Here is a 23,676-nt window from a genome sequence, read left to right as displayed (position 1 = left end):
GCAACAGTCTCGAATGGAACTGGGCATAGGGAACCACTTCAAAAGCCACCATCTTCCCCAAAAACCTCAAGCAAAGGCGAATGGAGGGATCTTATGTCAGCCTGACCATCCACACCAGCTCGCTTGCGGCGTTGATTTTTGCTTGAGGCAAGAACACCTTTTTCTGGGCTGTGTCTATGATCAGGCTCAAATACTCCAGCCTTTTTAAGGAAGACTTCTCTAGGTTGAAAAGCCAATCCAGGACTTTCGAGGTAACAGGTTCTAATACATACACTTTGCTCCAAACGAACCACCAACTGGTCTATTAACAATAGATCATCTACGTACGCCAAGAGTGTTATGCCCTTAACCTGGCTAGAGGTAGAGCCAGCACTTTTGTGAACACCTGGGGTGCTGTAGCTAGCCTGAAGGGCAAGGCTACAAACTAAAAATGGGGCCTTCAGAATGAGGCTTTGGAATTCTGCTTTGCAGGTTTCCAGCCGCAGGCCTTCTTCTGTGCCTGACCCGGAGGTTTTCCTCTAGATTCTGATGGCGGAGGCTGTCGTCACTGCCTAGAGGTGGAAGCCACTGGCGTAGGGGAAAGAATCCGCTTAAATGAAGGATGTTTATACTTTATTTTGACTGGCAAAAGAGTACTTTTCCCACTAGAAAGCATTTGGATGTATTTGTCCAAATCATCCCCAAATAGTCGCCAATCCACACAAACGTTCACAGACACTACAACTTCACACAAACCAAAAAACATTCACTTATGTAGATTTTTTTTTTTTTTTTTTTTTTTAGCAAAGACCTGTAGCAGAATACATTTTGGACTAAATGTATAAGGGAATTTTGTTTTTATAACAGAGTAGAAACTTTTTTTTTTTTTTCAAACTTGTTTTTGTTTTGAGAAAAAACCAACGATGATTAAATACCATTAAAATGAAACTTAATTTGTGTGAACAAAATTATATAAACTTATCTGCGCAGTGTGTTGAATGACTGGGCAATTGCTAGTTAAAGTAGTGCAGTGCTGTGCTAAATAGCAAAAAATTCCCTGCTCATGAAGGGGGTAAAACCTTCCAGGGCTCAAGTGCTTAAACTGTCGGTGTTGAAAAAGCCTTGTGAAATTGCTAGTGGTGGCTTCACCAGTTTCAGAGCAAATGACATGGAGTGAGTAGGCAAAGGTGGAGTTTCCACTGCAAGTATTGAGGCAAAAGACAGCCAGAGAACAAACCTTTTGAGCAGATGAGCAATGTCAGCCTCTGTCTTGCAACCTAATTGAGTGAAACTGAACTCGAGAAGATTTTGAATTGCTAATTGTTCTTAAGTGATACTCTGAAAAAGTGAACTTTTTGTCTTAATTATTATTTCTTTTTTTAAATAGCAAGCATGTTATGTTATACATGTTGCACAGAGCAGCCCCGTTCCTCCTATCCCCACATCCTCCACTGGTGCCCCTGACCCCCACCTTCCTGCCGAGTGCCATCAGAGCAAGCAGCTTACTTGGGCACCCAAGCAGGCTCACTCCCAAACAGTTGCTCTGTGTCCATTCAAATACAGAGTGGAGGCTCAGCCCCATCCCCTCCTCATTGGCTTACTGGCTGTGATTGACAGCCAATAAGGAGGGGGAGTCCCCAGGCTTTTGTGCGCATAGCTGGCTCGTGATGGGGCTCAGGTAAGTATTAGGGGGCTGCTGCAGGGGTGTTTTTTTTACCTTCATGCATAGAATGTATGAAGATAAAAAAAAGCTTGAGCCTTTACAACCACTTTAGGTGAATAGATCACTGAAAGGAAGGGCATATGCACCCAATTTATGGCTCGGATTAAGTTGTGGTGTATGGGTGTAATGTGACATTTTACCTCTGTCACTACAGACCAATTAACTCTATTCCCAAACAAAAAAACATGACACAGAACACAGAGTCACAAAAAAACTGCATTTTAGTTAACAAAAAAAAAAATTGAAAAAAAAATATACATAAAATGAGAATATAATTCTCATCTGAGCAAAGGTGCAAGCAGACGGCTTTACACTAAATACACTGCAGTTTTACCATAGGAAACATTACATCACAAATACCAATATACAGTCCCAGAATTCAACTGGAGCCTAGTGGTGTGCCCTACTGTACAAAACAGGAAGTGAGGATGGTAATGAGTGGGCGCTAGCATCATCTTGGCCCAGGAGCTCACACTACACTGTCTGTAAACCATCTAATTTGCAAACCGTCATTATTTCCCCCTTAAAACAAGTCCACATAAGCTCAAGGCCATGCCGTCCTAAACACATACTAAACCTAGAGATGTTCCATACTGCTGCCTCCTTCTGCTGAGTGCACATACTATCCTAAGTCATCCAACATCATGCCTTCGTTACCTGTGCCCTGGAATTCTTACCAGTCCTAAAATATTTATATCGCTGCTAGGGGAACAAAAAGTGGAATGTTTTAGCATAGGCCTCAACATGGCAAAGTACAACATGCCAAGTTCAGCAACTCATACCAAGTCCAATGGCTATTGTTAACAAATCAGAACTACATTTTATTGTATTTTTTGATTTCTTTGCAGACCTCATGAGTGGTTTAATGGTTGCTGTGTTTATCAACTGACCCTGAGCAGGACCAAACGTTTCTAAAGTGACAGTGCTTAAGTGCAGGGCCTTGATGCCTGCATGTATCTGGGTCAGCCCCCAATACCCGAGAGGTATAGTGTAAAAATTGTCAAGATTTTTTTTTTTTTTAAATAAACCCTTTATTACAACAGTTCCCTAGTTTGCAGAGTTTTTTTTTTTTTTTAGTATGCCTATCCCTGTGGAGCTCCTTTGAATAATAGGCTCACACAGTACATAACAGCTTGTTATTTGCCCCAGGAAAGATTCATCTCCACCTCTGACATTCAACTGTGAAATGTCTGGGTCTCCACTGCCCACTGGAATTTCAAAGTAGAGTTTGAGTTGAAGTTAAGCACTGGAGGGAGGATGACTTAACTTCAACTTGGACAGAGGTCAAGGACCCACAAACCGCAGAGAATGGTTGCTCCATGAAGATCAATTTGGAGGCTAAACAGAGGTACGCAAAAGTTAATAAACGTCAGCACTGTTACCTTAGAAAGATTTTAGAGTATATCCGATTCACTTCCAAGCAACTGTGCAGGACCTAGGTGTAAAAGCATACCCTATTTGGCTAAAAAGAAACTACAGGCATTTTTTAAAGCTAAACTAAATTCCTGTTTCAATTGGCTAAATACAGTCCAGACACATTCAAATCTAAACTCTTAGTTTGTTTTCTTTCAAAATCAGCCACAGCTTAGGTAGAAAAGCCAGTCCTTTGCCAGCAAGCTGTAAAGTGTACCCTGATCTTTGCAGAGGTTTGACGTGCCTTCTGCTGAGTCAAAGCCAAATCTTTGCAATCATTGGGAAACCTATGTTTTAGCAATTGCAGAGTTAAAAGGCCTGACTCAGTGGAGGGAATATTGTTCTTCTCCAAGTAAAACTACCAAGTAAGGAAGAGTCTAACTTTACAGCTGCTGGCAGGGGATGGGCTTTTCTACTAAGGCTGCGGCAGCATAAGAAAAACTGTAAGACTATTTGGATGCACCACAAATGTATATAGCCGACTTAAAATAAAAGTATAATACGGCTTTAAGCTCGGATTGGAAACACTAGTCTGAAGAGCACCACACATTAGTATTACCCCACTATTATTGAGGAAAAAAAAACACAATCCTCTTCATGTTCATCACATACTTAGCAAAAATTCTAGTATATGAGTATTGGAGCTGTACCTAATGCCGTTCTGCTGAAAAGGGGTCAACGATTTCAGACACTTCTTGAACTGCACAGGCTGCCCGATGTAAATCGCAGGATCAGTCCCAGAGCAGTAATAGGAGAAAGATGGGATGAGCAGGGGGGGGCAATTGCATACCATTTCAGAAGACTCACTGCATACAATCAGTGGCACACAATGCAATTAGCATTGCCACAGTCACAGAAAAGCCACAATTGAATTTTTGACAGTTATAGAACAGAGGGCTGCAGTTTAAAAACGATAGGATTTATTTTATTTTGATCTTTTTTTTAGCAATAAGCACAAAAATGACTTGCGGTGCAGTTATATATATTTTTAACCATGGTTAATTTTCCCTTTAAAGCAGATATTTAGTAATCTGCAAAGTTCAGCCCAGAGATTTTTAAAGGTTTGTTAAAAACTACAGCCAGCTTTCCCATTAAGATCTGTAATCAGATCAAGGAAGGGAGCTGCAAGAGAGCTACTCATGTTCAGCAGGCATTTAACATCTACAGAGCTCATCCCCAACTACTGTCCCCTGCTAAATGCCTGTTAAAATATACAGCCAGTAGTTTAAAAAAAATATATAATAATAATAATAGTTACTACCCATAGAACTGAATTAAAGGCTGCGCAGAGAAACACAAGATACTGTCTAAATGCTTTACAACTGCATGCCGAATGTGATGCTTCTCCAACAGCTGTCTGTACACCAAGGTTAGGGTTCTGGGGTGTACCTAGCCCTAGGGAACCTCGAGGATCAGGCTTGCACACAGCTAACCTATAACAGCTAAAACAGAAGTCACCTCTCAAACTTTAAAGAAAGGTGAAATCTGATGGGGTCACTGTTTGCATTTCTTTATAAGTTTGCCTTTGGTAATAAATTAAAAAAAAAAAAAAAAAAAAAAAAAAAAAGCAGCATAGTCTTGCAGGTGTGCGAAGCCTCTGGACTTTTATAGTTACTGGCCAGGAAAAAGCCAGTAACTACAAACTGCAGATGCGCACACTTGCACAGTGTCAGAACATTAAAAGCGGTCACTATTACCTTCAGAAAACCAGCCCTTTCAGAAGAAAGGATCAGCATTTACAGCCTGTGTATATCAGCAAAGGTTTTTGTTTAATGTATCTTAAGGACCATAAACTGCACAGTTACTTCCCAGTGCAACAGACTACACAGCAACCACTGCTCCCTCAAGAGGTGAACCAAAGTATTACTGATCTACTGCCATAAAAGCAAAAAATAGATGTGCTGTGGTGTCCAGCCCCATAGCCTTGAAGCCTTTGTACATGGAGCATTAACCATGCAGAAATATTACCTACCACAAATTTTTTTTTTATTGATTTTCTCAAAATCATCTAGTGCAATATGATTGCAATTTTCTAATGTGACCTCTACAGGATCCTTCACTATCTCTGCTTATCAGACCCCACTTACCTGGCGGCTGTTAGTAAAAGTGCAAGCAATAGCAATGGCTAAGCACAGCAGCAGCACAATTAAATTCTCACATTATTTTTTAAATTACTGACCCAATCTACTTGCATACTGAAAACAAGGATGAAATGTAGTCAGCTAATTAACATTTGTGCAAACTGGCAAAGGAACGAGACACTTCCTCTTTCACCCAAGCAGATCCGCCAAGTGTCTAGCACGTAGCTTCACATTTCTTCCCTTCTCTCTGACTCTGGGCCTATAAAAGATGGCCGACCTTCTGTTCTGTGGCTGCAACCCTATTCTTCTGTGAATTTTTATTTTTTTACTTTTAATGTTTGTTTGATTCTAACCTGCGCTGAATTGCAGGGGAACAATCAAATGTCTCTACCTGTAGATGCCCCTCCTCCCTCCCACTCTATTAGTCTAACCCTCCAACCCTCCTCTCCCTCTTACCCGCCCAATAACAGATCCTGACGTGGGACCAGCTCCGCCCCCCAGTACATCCCCTACCCCCACCCTACAAGGGTAACATTGTAAATCCTAAGACTCAACTCCCCTCATGCTCCACATATAAACTAAAAAGATCCCTGGGGGGGAGGGGGCGGGAGGATGTTGATGATGTTCACGTCCTCCTGTTCTCCACTGAGGTTCCTTGGGAGTCAGGTGGATGGAGTCTGGAGTGGAAGGATGTTATTGGCCCTGGATACTGATCCCTGAAACCCTGCTAAAGACTGATGTGTGGGGCGTAGGACACCATTCTCCCCAATCACCTCATGGACCAAACAGGAACCTGGGGAAAAAAGAAAAAAAAATTTGAATATACAACAGTTACAAGCAGACCTGCAGCAATTTTGAAGTGTGGCAAACATTCAAATATATACCGTACATATTTAACCAAGCTGTAATGCTTTACAACACACTGACCTTTGTGCTAGCTGCAGCCATTGTGGAGTAGCACATCCTCCGTTTATAGCCACATGCACTTTGTTTCATTTTAGCAGTTAAACTCCTTAGTAAAGCTGCTAAACTTCCCATGTTCCCTCTCTTAGCAGTGACTGTGCATGTTAGCACCCCCTACCCCGCTGTTAATATGCATCTCAGCTATCCTTTCCTGAAAACAGAGCATTTGCACAAAAGAGGGAAAAGGCAGAATAAGATAAGATCCAGATTAAGCCGGTAATGCACCATTAATTTTTCTTTTGTTCAACCCGGGGGTGGTCTCCTGACAGTCTGCCCTGTGTAGGAGCCTTTACTCTAATATGAAGTTTCTCTTTCAGCTGAAGTCGAGGCCACATGTTCACATGCAACCTGCACCTAGGATCAAAGACTCCACAGAAGATCAGAGAAGAATATGAACACAAATGCACACTATCACCTTAGGAACATTTTAGGCCAGGTCATGTTCACCAATCTGACTGCTACTATACACAAAAACCCCCCTTACTGGCAGAACAAAGAACTACCTCTCATACCCTCCTTCAAGGAATTGTTTTAGTATAATGGATGCCGTTTAACTCCCATCCCATGCCTAAACATTAGACATCTCACCTCCCACGCTGGGTGTGTGTAGATCTGCCCCAGTTCACATTCACACGCCATAGAATGCGGCTAGACGTTCCTTCAGCAGAGGTGGAAACTGCTCTGAAAACTGGTTCCAATTTTCCTCTCCCACCTGCTCCTTAAAACCGTGCAAAATCTAAACGGGAAAAAAAAAACAAAAAACAAAGATTAAGGTGCAGGCTTGCATCACATAAAAGTGGCATTAAAAAATAGTTTTAGCTGGACAAGTTGCACTATACAATGCATGTCACTATGCATATTATAGTTTTAAAAAGTGGATTCTGAAAGCTAGCTGTGCTGCTGGGCAGGATTGGATGGATCACAATTGCAATCCAATCCTGCCCAGTTAAATATGCCGATCGGTGTGAACAGAGGATTCTACCTCTTAGAATCCCCCCTGCGCTCCGTGAAGTGATTTACATTTGAAGGAAACACATTCATAATAACATCCCATAGCCGTTCCTTTGTACGTCATGAATTAAGCCATTATTCTTTGGCATGCTGCAAGACTAAAAGGACACAGGAGGCAGTAGGATACATTTACACCTTTCACCACATGAAAACACCCACAGTAACCCTAGGACCCACCCACATCAACTCCCAGGACTGGTACAAGTGACTCCCATAGCCCATCCTTTGAATACAGAGGCTCAAAGGATCATGGCACATCTAGTATGGAGCAGTGGAAAAGGAAAGAAACGGGAAGTCATCGAACTTTGAAATTCAGCCAAAAAGGAGTGACATCAGATTATATATTTATTTTAATGGCATTCCCCAAAAGGCCAAGTGCACTTGCCCTAGCTGGCCGCCCCCCCCCCCCCCCCCCCTTCATAGCTTTTCAATCATTTACTAAATGGTGTTGCACTAGGGGTTCATGCACTCTGTCTTCATAGATTCTCATTCACACTGGAACGTGGATGTGAATAGGAGACAGCACGCCTCCTCCAGCAGCAGAGGAAGGGGCCAGCCTGGATCAAAACAGCTATGCAGGTGAATGAATGCCTTCCCTCACCTCTCTCAGTCATCTCTACAGGGACTCTTTGTGCCTACATACATGAAGTCAAGAAAAAAAAAAAAAAAAAAAAGCTCTGCTTGGCTGGTAGGTGGAGCCCATGCTATTTGAGACGAAAGAGCAGATGGTGGGGGAAAAAAAAAAAATATTGATAAGGGGGTAGAGTAACCCTGAAAATGTTAGCAGCTCAGCACATCCTGGAGCTGGCAGAAGCTCATGTGAAAAGGCTTTGCGTCTGGGGGAGTGGCTTTCCCAGAGGGAAAAAAAAATATTAGATTGCCAGGATGGGCCTCAAGAAACTGCTGCCACAGTCAAAGATTTACAAACAGCTGGCTCTACTGTCTGTATAACTTCCTCCTTGGGGAAGCCATTTAGAAATGGTTATTGATGTGTAAAGGGACAGCAGACTGGGGCACTGCACGTTGCTTTTAACAGACTGGGCTTCAGCCTGGGGATTAGCTACAGCTAGCAAAAAAAAAAAAAAGTGCAATTTTAATGCACCCTAGGACAAGAAAAGTTTTGGAACTACAGAAAACTTCCCCTCAATTTCTCCATAACAAAGAGGGGCAAAGTATCCACAGAAAACAGGTCTACTCACTTCCTACTCTCACAGGAGACATTGAGATCAGCAGAAACCATAGGTTCCCACTGCTGTCAGGTAAACGCCGGAGGGAGCAGGGCCGAGGCTTAACGGTTCCGTGTGCGTCTATTGAGGCACAGCGCAGACGGCCCACACTTCAAACGAGATACTTGTTCATTAGCTCAATTTCCCAAAAGTGGAACTTCTGCTTTAAGCACTCCTCGCCCCCTTACATGCCATATTTGGCATTTCTTTTTTTTTGGGGGGGGGGGGGGGGGGGGGGGGGGGCGCGACTTACTGTCCTACTTCTGCCTAGGTGACTCCTCTTCTCCCCCTTGGTGGCCCCTCCCATCTTGGCAATCTTCTGAGACACGTCACAGGTCCCAGAAGATTGCCTGTCCACTCAGAGCGCAGCGCAACTTGCACATGCACAGTGTGTGCCCGGCCATGAAGCCACAAGCTGTCATGGCCAGGTAACCACAGTATGAATGGGGCACCGTGGAGAGGAGGGGGAGGGGAGCGAGACTCCATGTAGCCGCATCACTGGACCATGGGACAGGTGAGTGTGTTTATTAAAATTCAATACTTTTTGTAGCTCCTGACTTTTAATAAACGAAAAAAAAAAGCCTGGAACTCCACTTTAAGGACCCACAGGACTTCACTGTTGAAACAGTAACATAGCCTCGCCTCTCCAAACTCACCTTATAGAACATGTCTCTCAGATCATCTTTTGGACTGACCCAGGAGGCTACTGCATCACAGAAAAAGATGAAGTCCTGTCAAAAAGTAGTACAGAAAATTAATACTCCTAAACATATTAAAAAAAAAATAAGTCTAAAAATGTTTTATATCTAATCTCACACGCATTATATAAGCAGACATAAACAATATCCTTAGCAGCAAACAAAAGTCTACATTTAGAAAACTTGCCTGTACAACCCCACCCGGATTTACACCAATCATTATACAGATCCCTCTGAAAGCAGAGTCTTTTTCTTCATTGTCACGGATGTTACGAAGTGAGGTACACCTAAAAAAATAAAAAGATAATTTGATGCAAAAACTATTACAAAAAAAATAATTACAATTATAGTGCATCACAACCAAAATGTATTTCACCAACTCACCAAGGCCTGATAAACTGCTGCAACATGGGAGCTACTTCCTTGGGGACACACACAGCCAAGACGTCCAATGGTAATTGCTACAATCGTTACAGATTACCCAGAAGGGAACAAAAATAAATAAAAATAAAAAAAGTGAAAGGAGGCACCAATAAATAGCCAATACGAGAAATGCAATACTAAATTGACTAACCTGTGTTTTCAAGAAGCGTTTTTGGGGGTGTTGGGCCGGTTAATAATTTCTACAAGATTATTCAAAACCATAGGGACATACGGTTGCATCTCTGCTCCTGTTTAGATGAAAACCAAGACAGCCGCCATTGTTAGAATGAACATGTTACTGATGCATTAGAAATAATATACCCCTGTATTTAAATGTCAATAGATTAAAATATATCTCCCATCAGGTGCTTACAGGTGTGACCACGTTAACACACAAACTTCTGAAAAAACCCTTTGCACGCTGCTATACACCCTTTCTAGCAAATGTTACACAAAAATCACATTATTAAGTTGGCCCACTGGATCAAAGTAATCCCCTCTCTAGCCAATCCCTACTCTGCTTTGCAAAATGCAAATACACAAGCGGATATAGTGCCGAAATGGGGCAAATAAGACAAGTTGAAGGAGAGCTACAGCTCAGGTCTGGTCACTGACCTACACTGCAATAAAATTAAGAAATATCCCAATCGCTTATACATATAAAGTATATAACCCAGGTGCCAGCGCTCCCTGTTTTGTGAAAGCAGCAGGGGTATCTTCTCCCCGCTGTCACAATTAAGGGCCAGTTTACACATATGCAGTCCAGTGCGTTTTTTTTGCATCAAAAACGCATGGAAAGTTATATGGTTTTCAATGGCATAGTTCACACCAGTGCCTGCAGTTCCAGTTAAAGTAGAACATGCTGCATTTTTCCTGCACTGGACTGCTGTAAAACGCATCAAAAATGCGCTGGAACACACGTTGTTATTTAAGGTTAGGAAAAAAAGGTGTGGGGGTGTGTGGGGGGATGTGGTGGAGTAAAAATGCACTGGACTGCATTAAAAACGCATTGGAATGCATCAAAAACACAACGGTAAAAAGCATCTGGAACGCATCCAGACTGTGTGTTCTATGTTGTGAACTGGCCCCTAAAAAATAAAATAGTGGGACCATGTGGGGTTACACACACACACACAGGCATCATTCTTATTCAGTTTCCAGTCAATGAACTAGACAAGTACCGTTGGCCTCTGCAGCTGACTGCCTGTAGTTCTCAAACCGCAAGGGCGCTGGTGAGCGTCCTCATAGTTCACAGATTCTTCCTGCCATTCAGTAACTGCCTGGCCATATCAGAGGTATAGGCAGATAGCTTACTGAGTGTCTGCAGGATTCACGCAACACTTTAAAGTGGTTGTAAACCCTTACAACACACTTTGACCTACAGGTAAGCCAAGATTAAGGCTTACCTGTAGGTCCAAGAAATCTCTCCTAAACCTACACGGTTTAGGAGATATTTGCCGAAACACAGGCACTGCTGTCTAGGGCGCATGCACCGTAGACAGCGGCGTGCAGGCGCACTGAGCGCGGCACCCGTCAGCGGCATGCGCACGGGAGTGACGTCATCGCGGCTTCGCTGAATGACAGCGGCGGAGCAGCGAGACCCACCGAGAAGATGGATGCGCCGGACTACAGGGGACAGCGGTGACATCGCTGGCTCCTGTGTCGGGTAAGTTACACATAAATGGGCTACTGTGCGATGCATAGTAGTCCATTATGCTTTACCTTTGCAGAGAATGAAAGAGGAAGTAAACTCATCAGGGTTTACTTCCTCTTTAAAGTCTGCGATGTAAAAAATAAATAAATAAATGCACATTTTAGCTACAAAAAGATGTACCACTTCCTGTAATCCCAACTCCTACATGGCATTTCTCAGGGTAGGTTTCCTGGTGGTGACTACAATAGACCACATCATAGTGGCTCGACACAAGGGAATGTGGGCAGGGGCCTGACACTGGGCGAATACTGAAATCATGGGGTGCATCTCCTGTAAAATCCCATTGGTGTAAGTGAAAGGTTTTCTTCCCACATTTTCAAATGACAAGCCCTGCCCACGTTTCCAATAGAAGATCCCCCGCCCACTCTGATGTCACCACTTTAACTGTTACAGTTCAGATTAAATTGGTGTCCTCTCTCTCTCTCCCCACCCTGCTAAGGAAACAGAAAGGAAAAACACTAATGTCATCTTTTCTTTCTACCATGCTCCTAGTCAGCACAGCTGAATGGCTTTTAACGCCGCCTTCCTTCTCTCAGTCTGAGCTCGGATTTACAGGGGATTGCAAGAGGCTTAAAATGTAGCTACTTACACTAATTACAAAAAAAAATAAAATAAAATACATAAAAAGATACATTTAAAGTTTTAATAGATATGAATCTGCATTCATTTGTCTGACCTGCCTGGAAATGAAGCAGATTTGCAAACTTGTAAGAGCCTAGCCATTTAGAAAAGAAGAATATAGCATGTGTGTATGAAGCTAAAGCAGATTACATCTATTGGAATGTGCGAAACACAAAATATCCTGGCTGAGTGCAGCTAAAGAGCTTGACATAACTGCTTTCTGTAGCTGTTCTCTACGGTTTTGTTAGTGAACAGATCCATTGTTAAAGCTGCACTCCAAGCAAGCAGCTAAATACACAGAGGAAGCACATAAAAGGGAACGTTTACCTTGCCTAAGGGTTTTGCATCTCTGTCCATCCAGGTCAGTGATTTACACTGCTTAGCCCTGAGGGGAGGAAACAAGATTTTTCTCTGCCGCAGTTTAATAACACGTAAAGATCTTGTCCCTCCCCCAGGTTGGACAGCGAAAGCAGTACAATGATCACTGATGAATTAATCGGTATTTTACCTATCAGCTGATTGGCTCCTTGAGTTCTTTCTGCTTCTCCCAGTCTGAACTCTGCTGTAAAAAGCAAGCAAGAGGCTGATACCAATTCAAATTCAGGCACCTGCCGTGCTTGTACTTAAAAAATTAACTTTTAAGGGTGTATTTATGAACACAGAACGTTATCAATTTGTGTATTTTACATCTGACCAGAGTTGAGCTTTAAACTAAACTGAAGGCAAATATATTAGAAATAAAAAATAAATACTAATTTTACAGCTGCTGGCATTGAAGTAACCAGGTGTGGAAAAGGCAACAACATTTACTCCCCCCCCCCCCCCGTTCACACTGAATGCAACTTGGAAATTGTGCTTGAAGTAACATGATTTCAGGTGCGACTTGCCTGATATTCTTCATGCATGTCTATGCAAGTTGCACCTGAAATTACAAAAAATAGTGCAGGAACCTTTTTTCCCCCCTAAATCAGTGTGGCACCACTAAGTCGAAGTTATTTAAATAGTTACATTGCAGAAAATAGGGTGCAATTTGTTAAGCGCTTTGGAACTGCCAAGTCGCATCCGCGCTACGGCCGAATGACGGCCACAATGTGTATGTGCCTTCCCGGGAGGCCGTCATATGACGGTCTCGTCTGTGCACGCCTCCCTTCGTGTGCTCGGAGCGTGCTGTGATCACAGAGTCAGAGACGCGGGTGATCACCGATCTGATTAAGCGGCCAGTCCCGGCCCCTTACCATGTGATCGGCTGTCAGCCAATGACAGCTGATTACATGATGTAAACAAAAATCGCACAGGTGATCAAATACCACCAAAAGAAAGCTCTATTGGGGGGGGGTTTGGGGAGGGGAATGATAAAAAATTTCATTTGGGTACAGGGTTGTATGACCGTGCAATTGTCAAAGTGCAACAGCGCTGAACGCTGAAAATTGGTCTGCATAGGAGGGGGTTTTAAGTGCCCAGTAAGCAAGTGGCTAAAATACAGTATATGGTAAAAATACTAAAGAAAAACAAATTGATTCTTACCCATCTGCATGCAGATCTCGCCAATGGCCCAGGTGGCATTGTTACAGACGGAGATAAACTCTGGGTTCAGGTTGGTACCAAGTATAGGCATGAACTCCGCTGTTAAACAAGATCAATAAGAATGCATTAGTTATACAAATAAGGTATCTAGGGTGCTAACCAGCCATTGTTTCACTTTTGATAAAATTAGAGGTCTCTCTTTCAACCAGGGTGCCTTGGTAAAACGCCCACAAATTGTATACAAACCAGTAGGTGGCATTGAGTCTACCTTTTTGTTACATAAAACCACAGATCATCATTGTGCACCAAAGCTGCCGGCATCCTAACAATCAATGAGGTCATTTGTTGATGAAGGAGACTTAAGATGCAGACGCCCGCACAGCATCCTTGTTTGCCCCTATCCAGCGACACTGGGGGTCACTTTAGCTGAGTGATGGAGGAGAAATAGTGTAATTTTATAGCCAGCACCAGTGTGCAATAGGTGCATTTCCTTTGTAAGAATAAGTTCCCACATGATGTAAAGCTACTAGTTTCATTTTTTACCATTTAGAATGGGGTGCCTCAAGATTTAAAATTCTGCACAAAGGTGCCTTTACAACAACAAAAGAAGAAGAAGAAGAAGAAGAAGAAGAAGAAGAAGAAGAAGAAGAAGAAGAAGAAGAAGAAGAAGAAGAAGAAGAAGAAGAAGAAGAAGAAGAAGAAGAAGAAGAAGAAGAAGAAGAAGAAGAAGAAGAAGGAGAAGGAGAAGGAGAAGGAGAAGGAGAAGGAGAAGGAGAAGGAGAAGGAGAAGAAGGAGAAGGAGAAGGAGAAGGAGAAGAAGGAGAAGAAGGAGAAGGAGAAGGAGAAGGAGAAGGAGAAGGAGAAGGAGAAGGAGAAGGAGAAGGAGAAGGAGAAGGAGAAGGAGAAGGAGAAGGAGAAGGAGGTTGGGCAACACTGTTAGAATGCAATTTAAAGTGCTTGTAAGCTCTTACATATACCCAGTGAAGTGACTGGCCTCAGGTGATACACAGAGATTGAACAAATCATCCTACATAAGCTGTACCCATTTATCTGAAGTCCTCTCTTCTCTACAGCTATTCAAAGTACAGAATGTATACAGCTTGTCTGTGCTTTCAGAAAGCAGGGGCTGGGGAGCTTAAGATGCACTCTGCAGAGGGAAATGACAAAAAAATAAAAAATAAACGCCCTTCATGCAGCACCCAGGAACAAAGCTGAGGCTGTCAATCATAAGCTGTGTCCTGGAGCTTCCTCACTGTTCTTTTTCACCACTTAGTTTCAGGATAACCTGTCAGAAGTGACACAGGCAGATAGAGGGGTGCTGAGCGCAGGCACATGGACTTGCGAACATGCCTGAGCTCATCCTTAATGGTCAGCTCTGGAGGTTTAATATTTTAGCAAGGCATTCTGAGCAGGGGGCTGCAAGACCATATCAAAAATAGTTGAGAGGATTGAGAAGATTAGCAGCCAAAAGTATTTCATCAGGGAACAGGTCTAGCAGATGTGGATATGTATCTTAATCATGACAACCTCAAAAATAGGTGTGCAAAGGCTTTGACTCCACTGCTAGTCTACTTAAAATGTCAGAGTTGAGTTTTAAAACATTGCCTTTACCAGCTAACAAAAGCAGATTTTCATCTCTACCTGGATATTACAATTGTCTGGCTTTATTAGCTCCAGAGTTACTCTAAACAAGTATGCAGCAATCTTAATAAATTTGTGTCCACTCATTTAGCGCAAAGAAATAAAACCATAGGATCAATAAGCCAGATAACTAGCATATTTAAAGTCAAAGTTCAAAATAATTGATATGTTCGGACTTCGAATTACATAGTCGACATGTGTAAAATAAAAATCTTGCTGAATACGACAGGTTTGGTTTTAGTTCTGGTTTAAAACAGTTTAGTGGCACCGATACAGGGCTGTTTCCTCTGCCTAATCACTGTATAACTTGCTACTAAAAGAAAGTTTTGGCATATATATATATATATATATATATATATATATATATATATATATATATATATATATATATATATACACACACACACACACATACATACATACATACATACACACACACACACATTTTATATATTGGTTATAAGTGGTGGATATTGACATGTTAACATGTTACAATGACTCTTCTTGCTAGTACAATACTAGAAGTATGCAAATAATTCAATACATTATGCGAGATCAATTACAACATTTTTGTAATGTGCGCACTACCGTTGTACAGTGCCAACCATTTTGGTTGGTTGTATGCATGTTTTAAAGAAAAAAAAATTATTTAACAAGCAAAGCAACAAACCTATGGCCTCATCGAAAGGAAGGTTATAAATTGATTTAGGAGTTTGTATATGGGCTTCTTTAAAGACAAGCTAAAGCAATGGAATATATAAAAATTACCTACATCTTCTGGTAGAATAAAATAAGGCAGCATTTTTAATTTATGTTTTCTAGTCCTGACCATTAAGAAAATCTAAAAAAAAAAAAAAAATGTATTCACTTTTGATACTTACATATGCAAGGTTTTACATGGAGGAAACATGCCTTGGTCAGATCACCCAGGAGAGCAAAGGAACTCTGTCGAACTTCTGGCATTATGTCCTAAGAAAGGGAAGAGAAAGCAAGCTCTGAACTCTGTGTAAAGTGAAACCTGTAGGAGGGATGAGGGGCGTTCTTGCCATTTCCATGGATAAGACTCAAATGACAATGTGCCACAGAAAAAAAAAAAAAAAAAAAAAAAAAAAAAAAAGGAGGACTACTAAACTCCATGTAGTAGAATCCTTTTATAGGTTTCTTGGAGTCTGATGAACGCCGAAAGCCAAATTTTAAGGTTATACACTGCCATATACAAAATGCCTGGACACTGCCAGAAAACCTGTAGGCCAGCCGAGGGTAAAACTCCTACTACCAGCACACCTCAGTTTAGTAACTCAGCAGCCTGTGGATTATACTGCAGGCTGCAGATATGACCCGCTCACTGAGATAGATGGAACCTGAGAGAGTTCCAAGGCTGGCATTTCTGTAGCCTGCCAAGCACTTCACTCATCCAGTGGTGTCCAGTTGGACAAAGAACATAAGTTTAGATGAAGGACAACTGCAAGAGAGCTCCAAGAATACGAAGAGACTGGAATAAGTTTTCAAAGTGGGGAAAAAACAAAACAAACAAAAAAAAAACCCCACACACCTTAGAGAAAGCTACCTCCCAATTGTACGGTTATTTGCTTGTGGCCGCTAGTCCTGAACAGTCTTGCCTACGCCAGAAATGGTTGGGAGATATTCTGCAACTGGACTGAGATCTGGAATGTTCCATTCTCTTCCCTAATCTCAGCCAGAGATAACACAATCCAGTACAAGATTTTGCATTGCATATTAAACACCGCACAGGCTCCACAAGAGGTCTACTGCGCATTCACTATCGTGTGTGATGCTCGCATCAACCTGGTGAATGCTCTCATCTTTTGGACCTGTCCGATAATAAAATAATATTGGCAGGAGGTCCTAAAAGTATTTAGTCATGTGACACGGATACCTGTACCAAGTGACCTTAGCTATTGTCTGTTGGGGCTGGTGGAGTAGCTGTCAACGACTGTGGCCAGGTGAAAAAACTAATTAAAAGTGGTTGTAAACCCTTAAAAACCACTTTGACCTACAGGTAAGCCTAGATTAAGGCTTACCTGTAGGTCCAAGAAATATCTCCTAAACCTACACGGTTTAGGTAGGAGATATTTGCCAAAACACAGGCACCGCTGTCTACGGCGCATGCGCTACGCGTAGACAGCTGCACGCAGGCGCACTGAGCGCGCCGCTGTCAACAGCGATATGCCGCGAGTGTTGGCTCCCGTGTGCATGCGCGGGAGTGACGTCATCGCGGCTCTGGCTAATGACAGCGGCGGAGCAGCGAGACCCACCGAGAAGATGGAGGCTCCGGACTACAGGGGACAGCGGTGACTTCGCTGGCTCCTGTGTCAGGTAAGTGACACATAATGGACTACTATGCAATGCATAGTAGTCCATTATGCTTCACCTTTGCAGGGAACCAAAGAGGAAGTAAACTTATCAGGGTTTACTTCCACTTTAACCTTGTTCTATGCTCAAAAAGCTATTATAATGAGCTGGAAGAAAGCCCTACTCCCAGACCATCCAATTTTGGAAGGGTCTGATTAATGCCAGGGGTGTGTGTTTTTTTTTTTAACCACTTCCCACCCGGCCAATGCATATATACGGCCGGGTGGGAGCCGTCTACTCCTGATAGGACGTTCAGGAACGTCCTTCAGGAGTAGCGGGATCGCGCCCGCGCAGCGGCGCGATCCCGATGTGCTTGTGTCACCCGGACACGCAACATCTCAGATCGGCAGGAGGGCTCTGTGATTGGCCCTCCTGATCACATGACGGCCGTGTCCAATCACGGCCGTCATGTGATGTAAACAGCCGGTTGCTAGGTAATCGGCTCTCCTCTCCTCACACGGAAGTCACCGCTGAGGAGAGGAGAGCAGAACGCTGCAGCCGGCTGATGATCAGTGAGTATGGGCTGCTTTTTACAGCTTTTTACTCACTGATCATCAGTGTAGTGTAAGCACACAACACACCACACAGTACAAACACAGTCCTCACATATGTCCCCAAAACACACATGTCCCCAAAACATACATGTCCCCAAATAATAAAAATACATGTCCCTAATAATAAAAACATGTCCCCCACATATGTCCCACTAAAATCACATGTCCCAATGATTATCTGCACACATATGTACGTGATCACCTGCACACATATGTACATGATCATTTGCGTACATATGTCCGTGATCACACAAACCAATTATTATACACTTAACGGAATTTTTTTTACCAAAAACATGTAGCAGAATACATTTTGGCTTAAATTTATGACAAAATTTGATTTTATTGGATTTCTTTTCAAATAGAAAAAAGAAAATATTGTTTTTTTTCCAAATTTCCGCTATTTTTGCGCTTATATCGCAAAAAAAAAAAAAAAAACGGAGTCGCGAATAAATAACACCAAAATAAAGCTCTATTTGTGCGAACAAAATGATAACAATTTCATTTGGGTACAGTGTAGCACGACCGCGCAATTGTCACTGAAAGCGATAGAGCGCTGAAAGCTGAAAATTGGGCTGGGAAGGAAGGGGGTGAAAGTGCCCTGTATTGTAGTGGTTAAATAGCGCACCCACCTTTGAAAGCCAGAAGGAAACCATTCTTACCTGCATGCACTGGAACAGAAGAGTCATGATGTTGCTTCTTGCCACCAGCTGCTCAACATTGCCACCAAGTCCCTCTGCCAGCCCACTCAGTAGATCCAAGGCTACGATCATAAAATCCTTATCGGGAGCTTCATACTGATCCGGGTGCTGACTGTACATCTGTCAAACACACAGCAGACAACATCCATAAGATAAGTGGGCCCAGGGTGGAGAATTATGAAGAAAATCAGCTTGTAGAATACTCACCATGGCTTGGGCCAGTGTCTTCTGCACCAGAGTCACACACCTCTGATACACAGGCTCACAGTATGGTAGGAACCCACTTTGCAGTGCCGTAGCAATGGAGGACAAGCACTAAAAATTAATAAAATAAAGGTTACAAAATGACAACCACAGATATTTCTGAGAAGAATTAAGTGCATAGCAACTCTGAGGTCAGACAGTATGAATATAAACTCCCAACATGAGAATTCAGACTTCTGGTTCCACATCAAACCCCAGTAAAAGTATGAGTTAGTGATCACCCTTGCCATCAAAATAAATTGAAAATATTGTACCTCTAAAAGTGGGAAGAGGTCCTTATCTTCATCTTTCAACTCATTCCATTTCTGGATTAGAGGGGGCATCAACTTTTGGATGTACTCCTGTAATAGAAGACAAATCATTGTTAATCCATGTCCACATTCATGTAAACATGAATTATTATTAGTCTTGGTTGAAAATAGAAAATTATTATTTTATTTTTTTTAATCAACAGGACAAAAAAAAGAGGAATGTCAACAAGTGGGCCCTGTGTGTAACTGCTACACACACAAAGCAGACATCTGGAAGATAGTATAGCCTATAAAGATGGACCCATTTTTTTTACTGTGTCCAACTATGGAAAATAGCTTACTACATCAAAGACACAGGAGACCTAGTTAACAAAAATAAACAAAAAAATGTTTTTAAAGTTCTTGTTTTTAAAGAAGCACAGATTAAAAGGGTTTAGTCTTTGACAAATAATGCATTGTCAATATTTGGCACCTTAAATTCCAAGAATATTTTCCTTCTCTTTATATACTATCCAGGGGGGCATGGTGCTTCTGGCTCCCTCTCTTGCCCATAACAGTTTTTTTTACAACCCAATCAAGTGGCTTGGCTAAACATAATGCTTGCTCATTATAATTAACATGACCTATGGAGCACTGCCATTTGGTCACAAGAAATGTAAGGGGGGGGGGGGGGGGGTGCCCTGGTAAATTTTTTATGTATGGGATGGGACCTTCCTCCAATACAGCATTGGTATTCACATATTTATGTTACAGATCATTCCAACCCCCTGAGGAAGTTGATATGCATTGGTGTTTCTGTAAACTTTAACCACTTCAAGACCGCAATAAGTATATATAGAATATACGAAGAGATCAGCCATAACCCCGATATAGTCTTTTACAGTCAGCGGCTGGCTTTGAAAGTGCTCATGAGCCACTGGAATGCTTGCAGAAGGGGCTGGAGGGGATCACCCCTCTTGACGGTGTATCTTGGGCTTATCGTTTATCCGAGAAACAATCAGGCAATGCAGCAGGCTGCTCCCACAGGCGCTCAAATAGTAGATCCACTTTGATCGCTTCTATGACCTTGGAGGACTGGAGTGATGTCATGTTTCCCGTACAGGCCGTAATTATTATTATTATTTTTTTTTTAAGCAAAAAGAACACTTTATCGTTTGCTTTTAAAAAAGGTAAAGATTTGGGGTCTTTTTGAACATGTAGGCCCATCTTCCTTATTTATATTACAAGGGAAATTCACATTCCTAGTGATGGGTACATGTTAAAAAAAAATAAAAAAAAAAATAAAAAAATACTCCCCCGTGCAGAAGTTAATGTATATGTAAATTGCGCATGCACGTGTAAACAGTATTCGTGCCTCACATGCAAGATATCGCTGCGAGAGCAATAATTCTAGCACTAGACCTCCTAACTCTAAACATGTAACCTGTAAGACATTTAAAGGTGTTGTAAAGGTTCGCATTTTCTCACTTTAATGCAGTCCTCCCCTACCCACGTTTTACTGAACCGAGCCCTCAAACTTGTCCCACGGGGACACGCAGTCTCTCTGCTAGGGGGTTCTCAGGTGCTGATTGGATACGGATAGCAGCGCAGCCATTGGCCCCCCGCTGCTGTCAATCAAATCCAATGACTCCGGGGGCAGGGCCGAATCCTGCATTCGGCGACTATGGACGTCAAATGCTGGACTCGGGAGTGTGCATGCAAGGTAACCCCCGGGTCAGCTCTTCTCCTAAGGGGTTATCTGATGCGTGGAGGAGCCGAGAGAGCCGCCAAGGGACCACAGAAGAGCAAGATCGGGGCCACTCTGTGCAAAACGAGCTGCACAGTGGATGCAAGTATATATTAAAAAAAAAAAAAAATAAATAAAAAATTACATTTAGTGTCACTTTAAAAGCGTTGCATATGCAGGATTTTTAAGCATCATATTTTGTTGCCATTCCTGAGCATGTGCAGAGACACGTTAGGCATCTAGTTACTCGGCGTAACAGCTTTCAAACAAATTGGGGCTGTTTTTTTATCATTTTTTTCCCCCAAAAATTGCATTTGCAAACCCGTTGCACAAATACTGTAGGACATAAAAAAAAGCAACACTCGCCAATTTATTCCCAAGAATCTCTAAAGTGACTTCTTCACTTTCTGCATCCAAACTGAGCAACCAGAGGGCACAAAGGGAAGGTAAAAATCAACAGGTATGGCCATTATTAAAGTGAACCGGTTTTACCCTGGAAATAGATTTGTATTTTGGTCACAACCATTATGCAGCACTGAAAGCATGAGGAAGGAACAGCATGTTATGAGCAAATCTAGCTCCACCCATGTACATACAAAATAAAACTATGCATAAGAAATCTTGCTTTTAAATATTTAAGTCCAGCCCCAAACTTTTTAGGCAGAGATGACATTGGCCTTTAGCAAACTGAAAACATTCACATGAAGCCAATCCATGGAAAAGGTTAAATATCCTCTTTAAATGCTGGCGCTCCAATCTCTGGATCAGACAGTATGAATACGGAAGCATCATCAGAAAACTTCAATTGCATTATCTGCATCACCTCCAGAGACACATTCTGCTAAGGTATGGTTCCAAAATTCATTTACTAGCACATCCCAGACTCTGCCCCTCTTACAGCAAAAAACAAAACAAAAACTCACCGGCTGATTTAAATGGTGCCCAACAGAATCTGCTAGTGTCCCAATGGCATCATATAAGATTAGGAGGTTCTTATGTTGATACTTTCCAAAAGCGAAAACCAGTGTGTCCAAGATAAAGCTTAAATATGGTACAAGCTCTGTACATGCCTCTTCCTCCAGAGTGGCAAATGCGCTGTGGATAGAAGAAAGGAGCGGTGACTTATCGAGTCATCCCCTAAAAAACTGTGGCCAGGATTTTGACATTCAAATATGTACACTTAACAAGGAGTAAATGTGCTTAAAGTGGGAGTAAACACCTAGGGTTGAAATTCACCTATAGGAAAGCCTACCTATAGCAAATATAAAATATAAGTATAGTAAATATCTCCTAAAACATGCACCGTCTATTCCTTCAGAGTCCTGTGCCCCGAATAGCGGCTCCCGCGCACATGCGTGGGAGTGATATCGTGCAGCTCGACGACTGGAGCACGCAAACCCAGAAGGCAGACTGGGTGAAGATGGAAGCCCTGTCAGGTGACAGTGCGTCACTGGAGGGCTTTGTTTTAAGGCAAGTTTCACATAATGTGCTAGTATGCAATGTATACTAGCACATTATAACCTTACCTTGCAGGTTTAAAAAAAAAAAAAAATAAAAAAAAATAAAAAAAAAAAAAAAAAAAAACACACATGCAAGTTTACTACGGCTTTAAAAACAAGCCCTCAGACCTCTGAAGAAACTGCAAGCACTGTGGAGTAATTCTCAGTTTACCAGTAGAAAGCCTTTCACCATTAGCTTTGCTCATTCTCAATGTCCAAGTTCTCCACACCCAGCAGTGTCTTCGGAGTTTCCCAGCCTTCTAATCTCCAAGGTAAAGCACAGTAGTTATAGACGAAAAACAGGAGAGAGCAGACCTCCAGATATTCAACTTTTGTGCGACAATTATGAACACAGGGTGAATTGCACCACAGTACCTGCAAAAGCTCTGTAAGGGCTTGTTTTAAAACGTCTATAAATGCATAAAGCTGGTATACAATTGAATCACAATAAAAAAAAAAAAAAAAAAAAAAAAAAAAAAAAAAAAAAAGAAGATGCAAGCTACTTTTTTTGTAGCAATTCTTTCCCTTGTGGCAAGTCACTATATATTAGTGCAAGACTTAGACCCAATTACACACTATGCAACTTTTGCCAGATTTCCTTCAGATTTAACAAAACGATTTAGTGCAAGGGCCTGTCTGATTGCATATGAATTGAAACTCCTAAGGATTGACCTCATATTATATGGTTTTGGTAACTATGAAGGGAAAAAAAAAAAAAAAAAATCTACAGAAAATTGCATCGTGTGTATCCAGATTTAGTCATAGTTTCCTAAAAATTGGAGACACATGAAAATAAATAACTCATCTCAATGAATAAAAACCATGTGCAATCTTAAAGGGGGATAAAGCCTCAATGGGAGGTGGCTGCATTAGCTTCCTTTTTTAGGCTTAGTTTCCTTTTATTTTCACCTGGTGATCCTACCAGTAACAAACTTCCTGTGTTAGGGTGTCTCCAACTCTGTATGGAGGAGCAATCGAGACACCCTTGAACAGCATCACTGAGTCCAGGGAGAGGGTAGTGATACTAGCAGATTCAGAACTAAAAAAAATGTAAAGGGATCGTAAAGGAAGATTTAAAAAAAAAAAAAAAAAAAAAAAAAAAAACACACAGGTTATACTTACCTGCTCTGTACAATGGTTTTGTGCAAAGCAGCCCCTGCTGGTGCTCCTGGCTCCTCCCCACCACTAAATGCAACCATATGGAAGACGCTTGCTATGGGGGCATGCGTGCATGCTCATTCCAGAGCAAACTGGGTTGCTAGACCGAGCATGACTCGGCCTTGCAGCTTCA

The 23,676-nt window shown here is 42.0% G+C and overlaps 1 protein-coding gene and 1 non-coding gene across 2 annotated transcripts in view; both read right to left on the bottom strand.

The window, feature by feature from the left end:
* Positions 1–1,905: 1,905 nt before the first annotated feature.
* TNPO2 (transportin 2) overlaps positions 1,906–23,676 on the bottom strand; it is a 59,963-nt gene continuing 38,192 nt past the window's right edge. The window contains 15 exon segments of the mRNA XM_077470403.1: positions 1,906–5,989; positions 6,748–6,895; positions 9,053–9,127; positions 9,282–9,381; positions 9,479–9,516; positions 9,518–9,555; positions 9,669–9,693; positions 9,695–9,765; positions 12,361–12,414; positions 13,377–13,475; positions 15,899–15,986; positions 18,607–18,765; positions 18,853–18,960; positions 19,164–19,250; positions 21,810–21,981. Coding sequence (XP_077326529.1) covers positions 6,788–6,895; positions 9,053–9,127; positions 9,282–9,381; positions 9,479–9,516; positions 9,518–9,555; positions 9,669–9,693; positions 9,695–9,765; positions 12,361–12,414; positions 13,377–13,475; positions 15,899–15,986; positions 18,607–18,765; positions 18,853–18,960; positions 19,164–19,250; positions 21,810–21,981 — 1,222 coding nt within the window. The 3' untranslated portion in view covers positions 1,906–5,989; positions 6,748–6,787.
* Positions 21,646–21,715, bottom strand: LOC143965210 (small nucleolar RNA SNORD41). Its single transcript, XR_013271591.1, has one exon. It is a non-coding gene; the product is annotated as a small nucleolar RNA SNORD41 (small nucleolar RNA).

Source organism: Lithobates pipiens, unplaced genomic scaffold (genome assembly GCF_037356315.1).
Source record: "Lithobates pipiens isolate NorthernLeopardFrog02 unplaced genomic scaffold, aLitPip1_a1.2 Scaffold_8, whole genome shotgun sequence".
In the NCBI taxonomy this organism is placed as follows: Eukaryota; Metazoa; Chordata; class Amphibia; order Anura; family Ranidae; genus Lithobates; species Lithobates pipiens.
The sequence above is the reverse complement of the archived record's forward strand: the minus strand, read 5'-3'. Positions and strand labels throughout refer to the sequence as shown.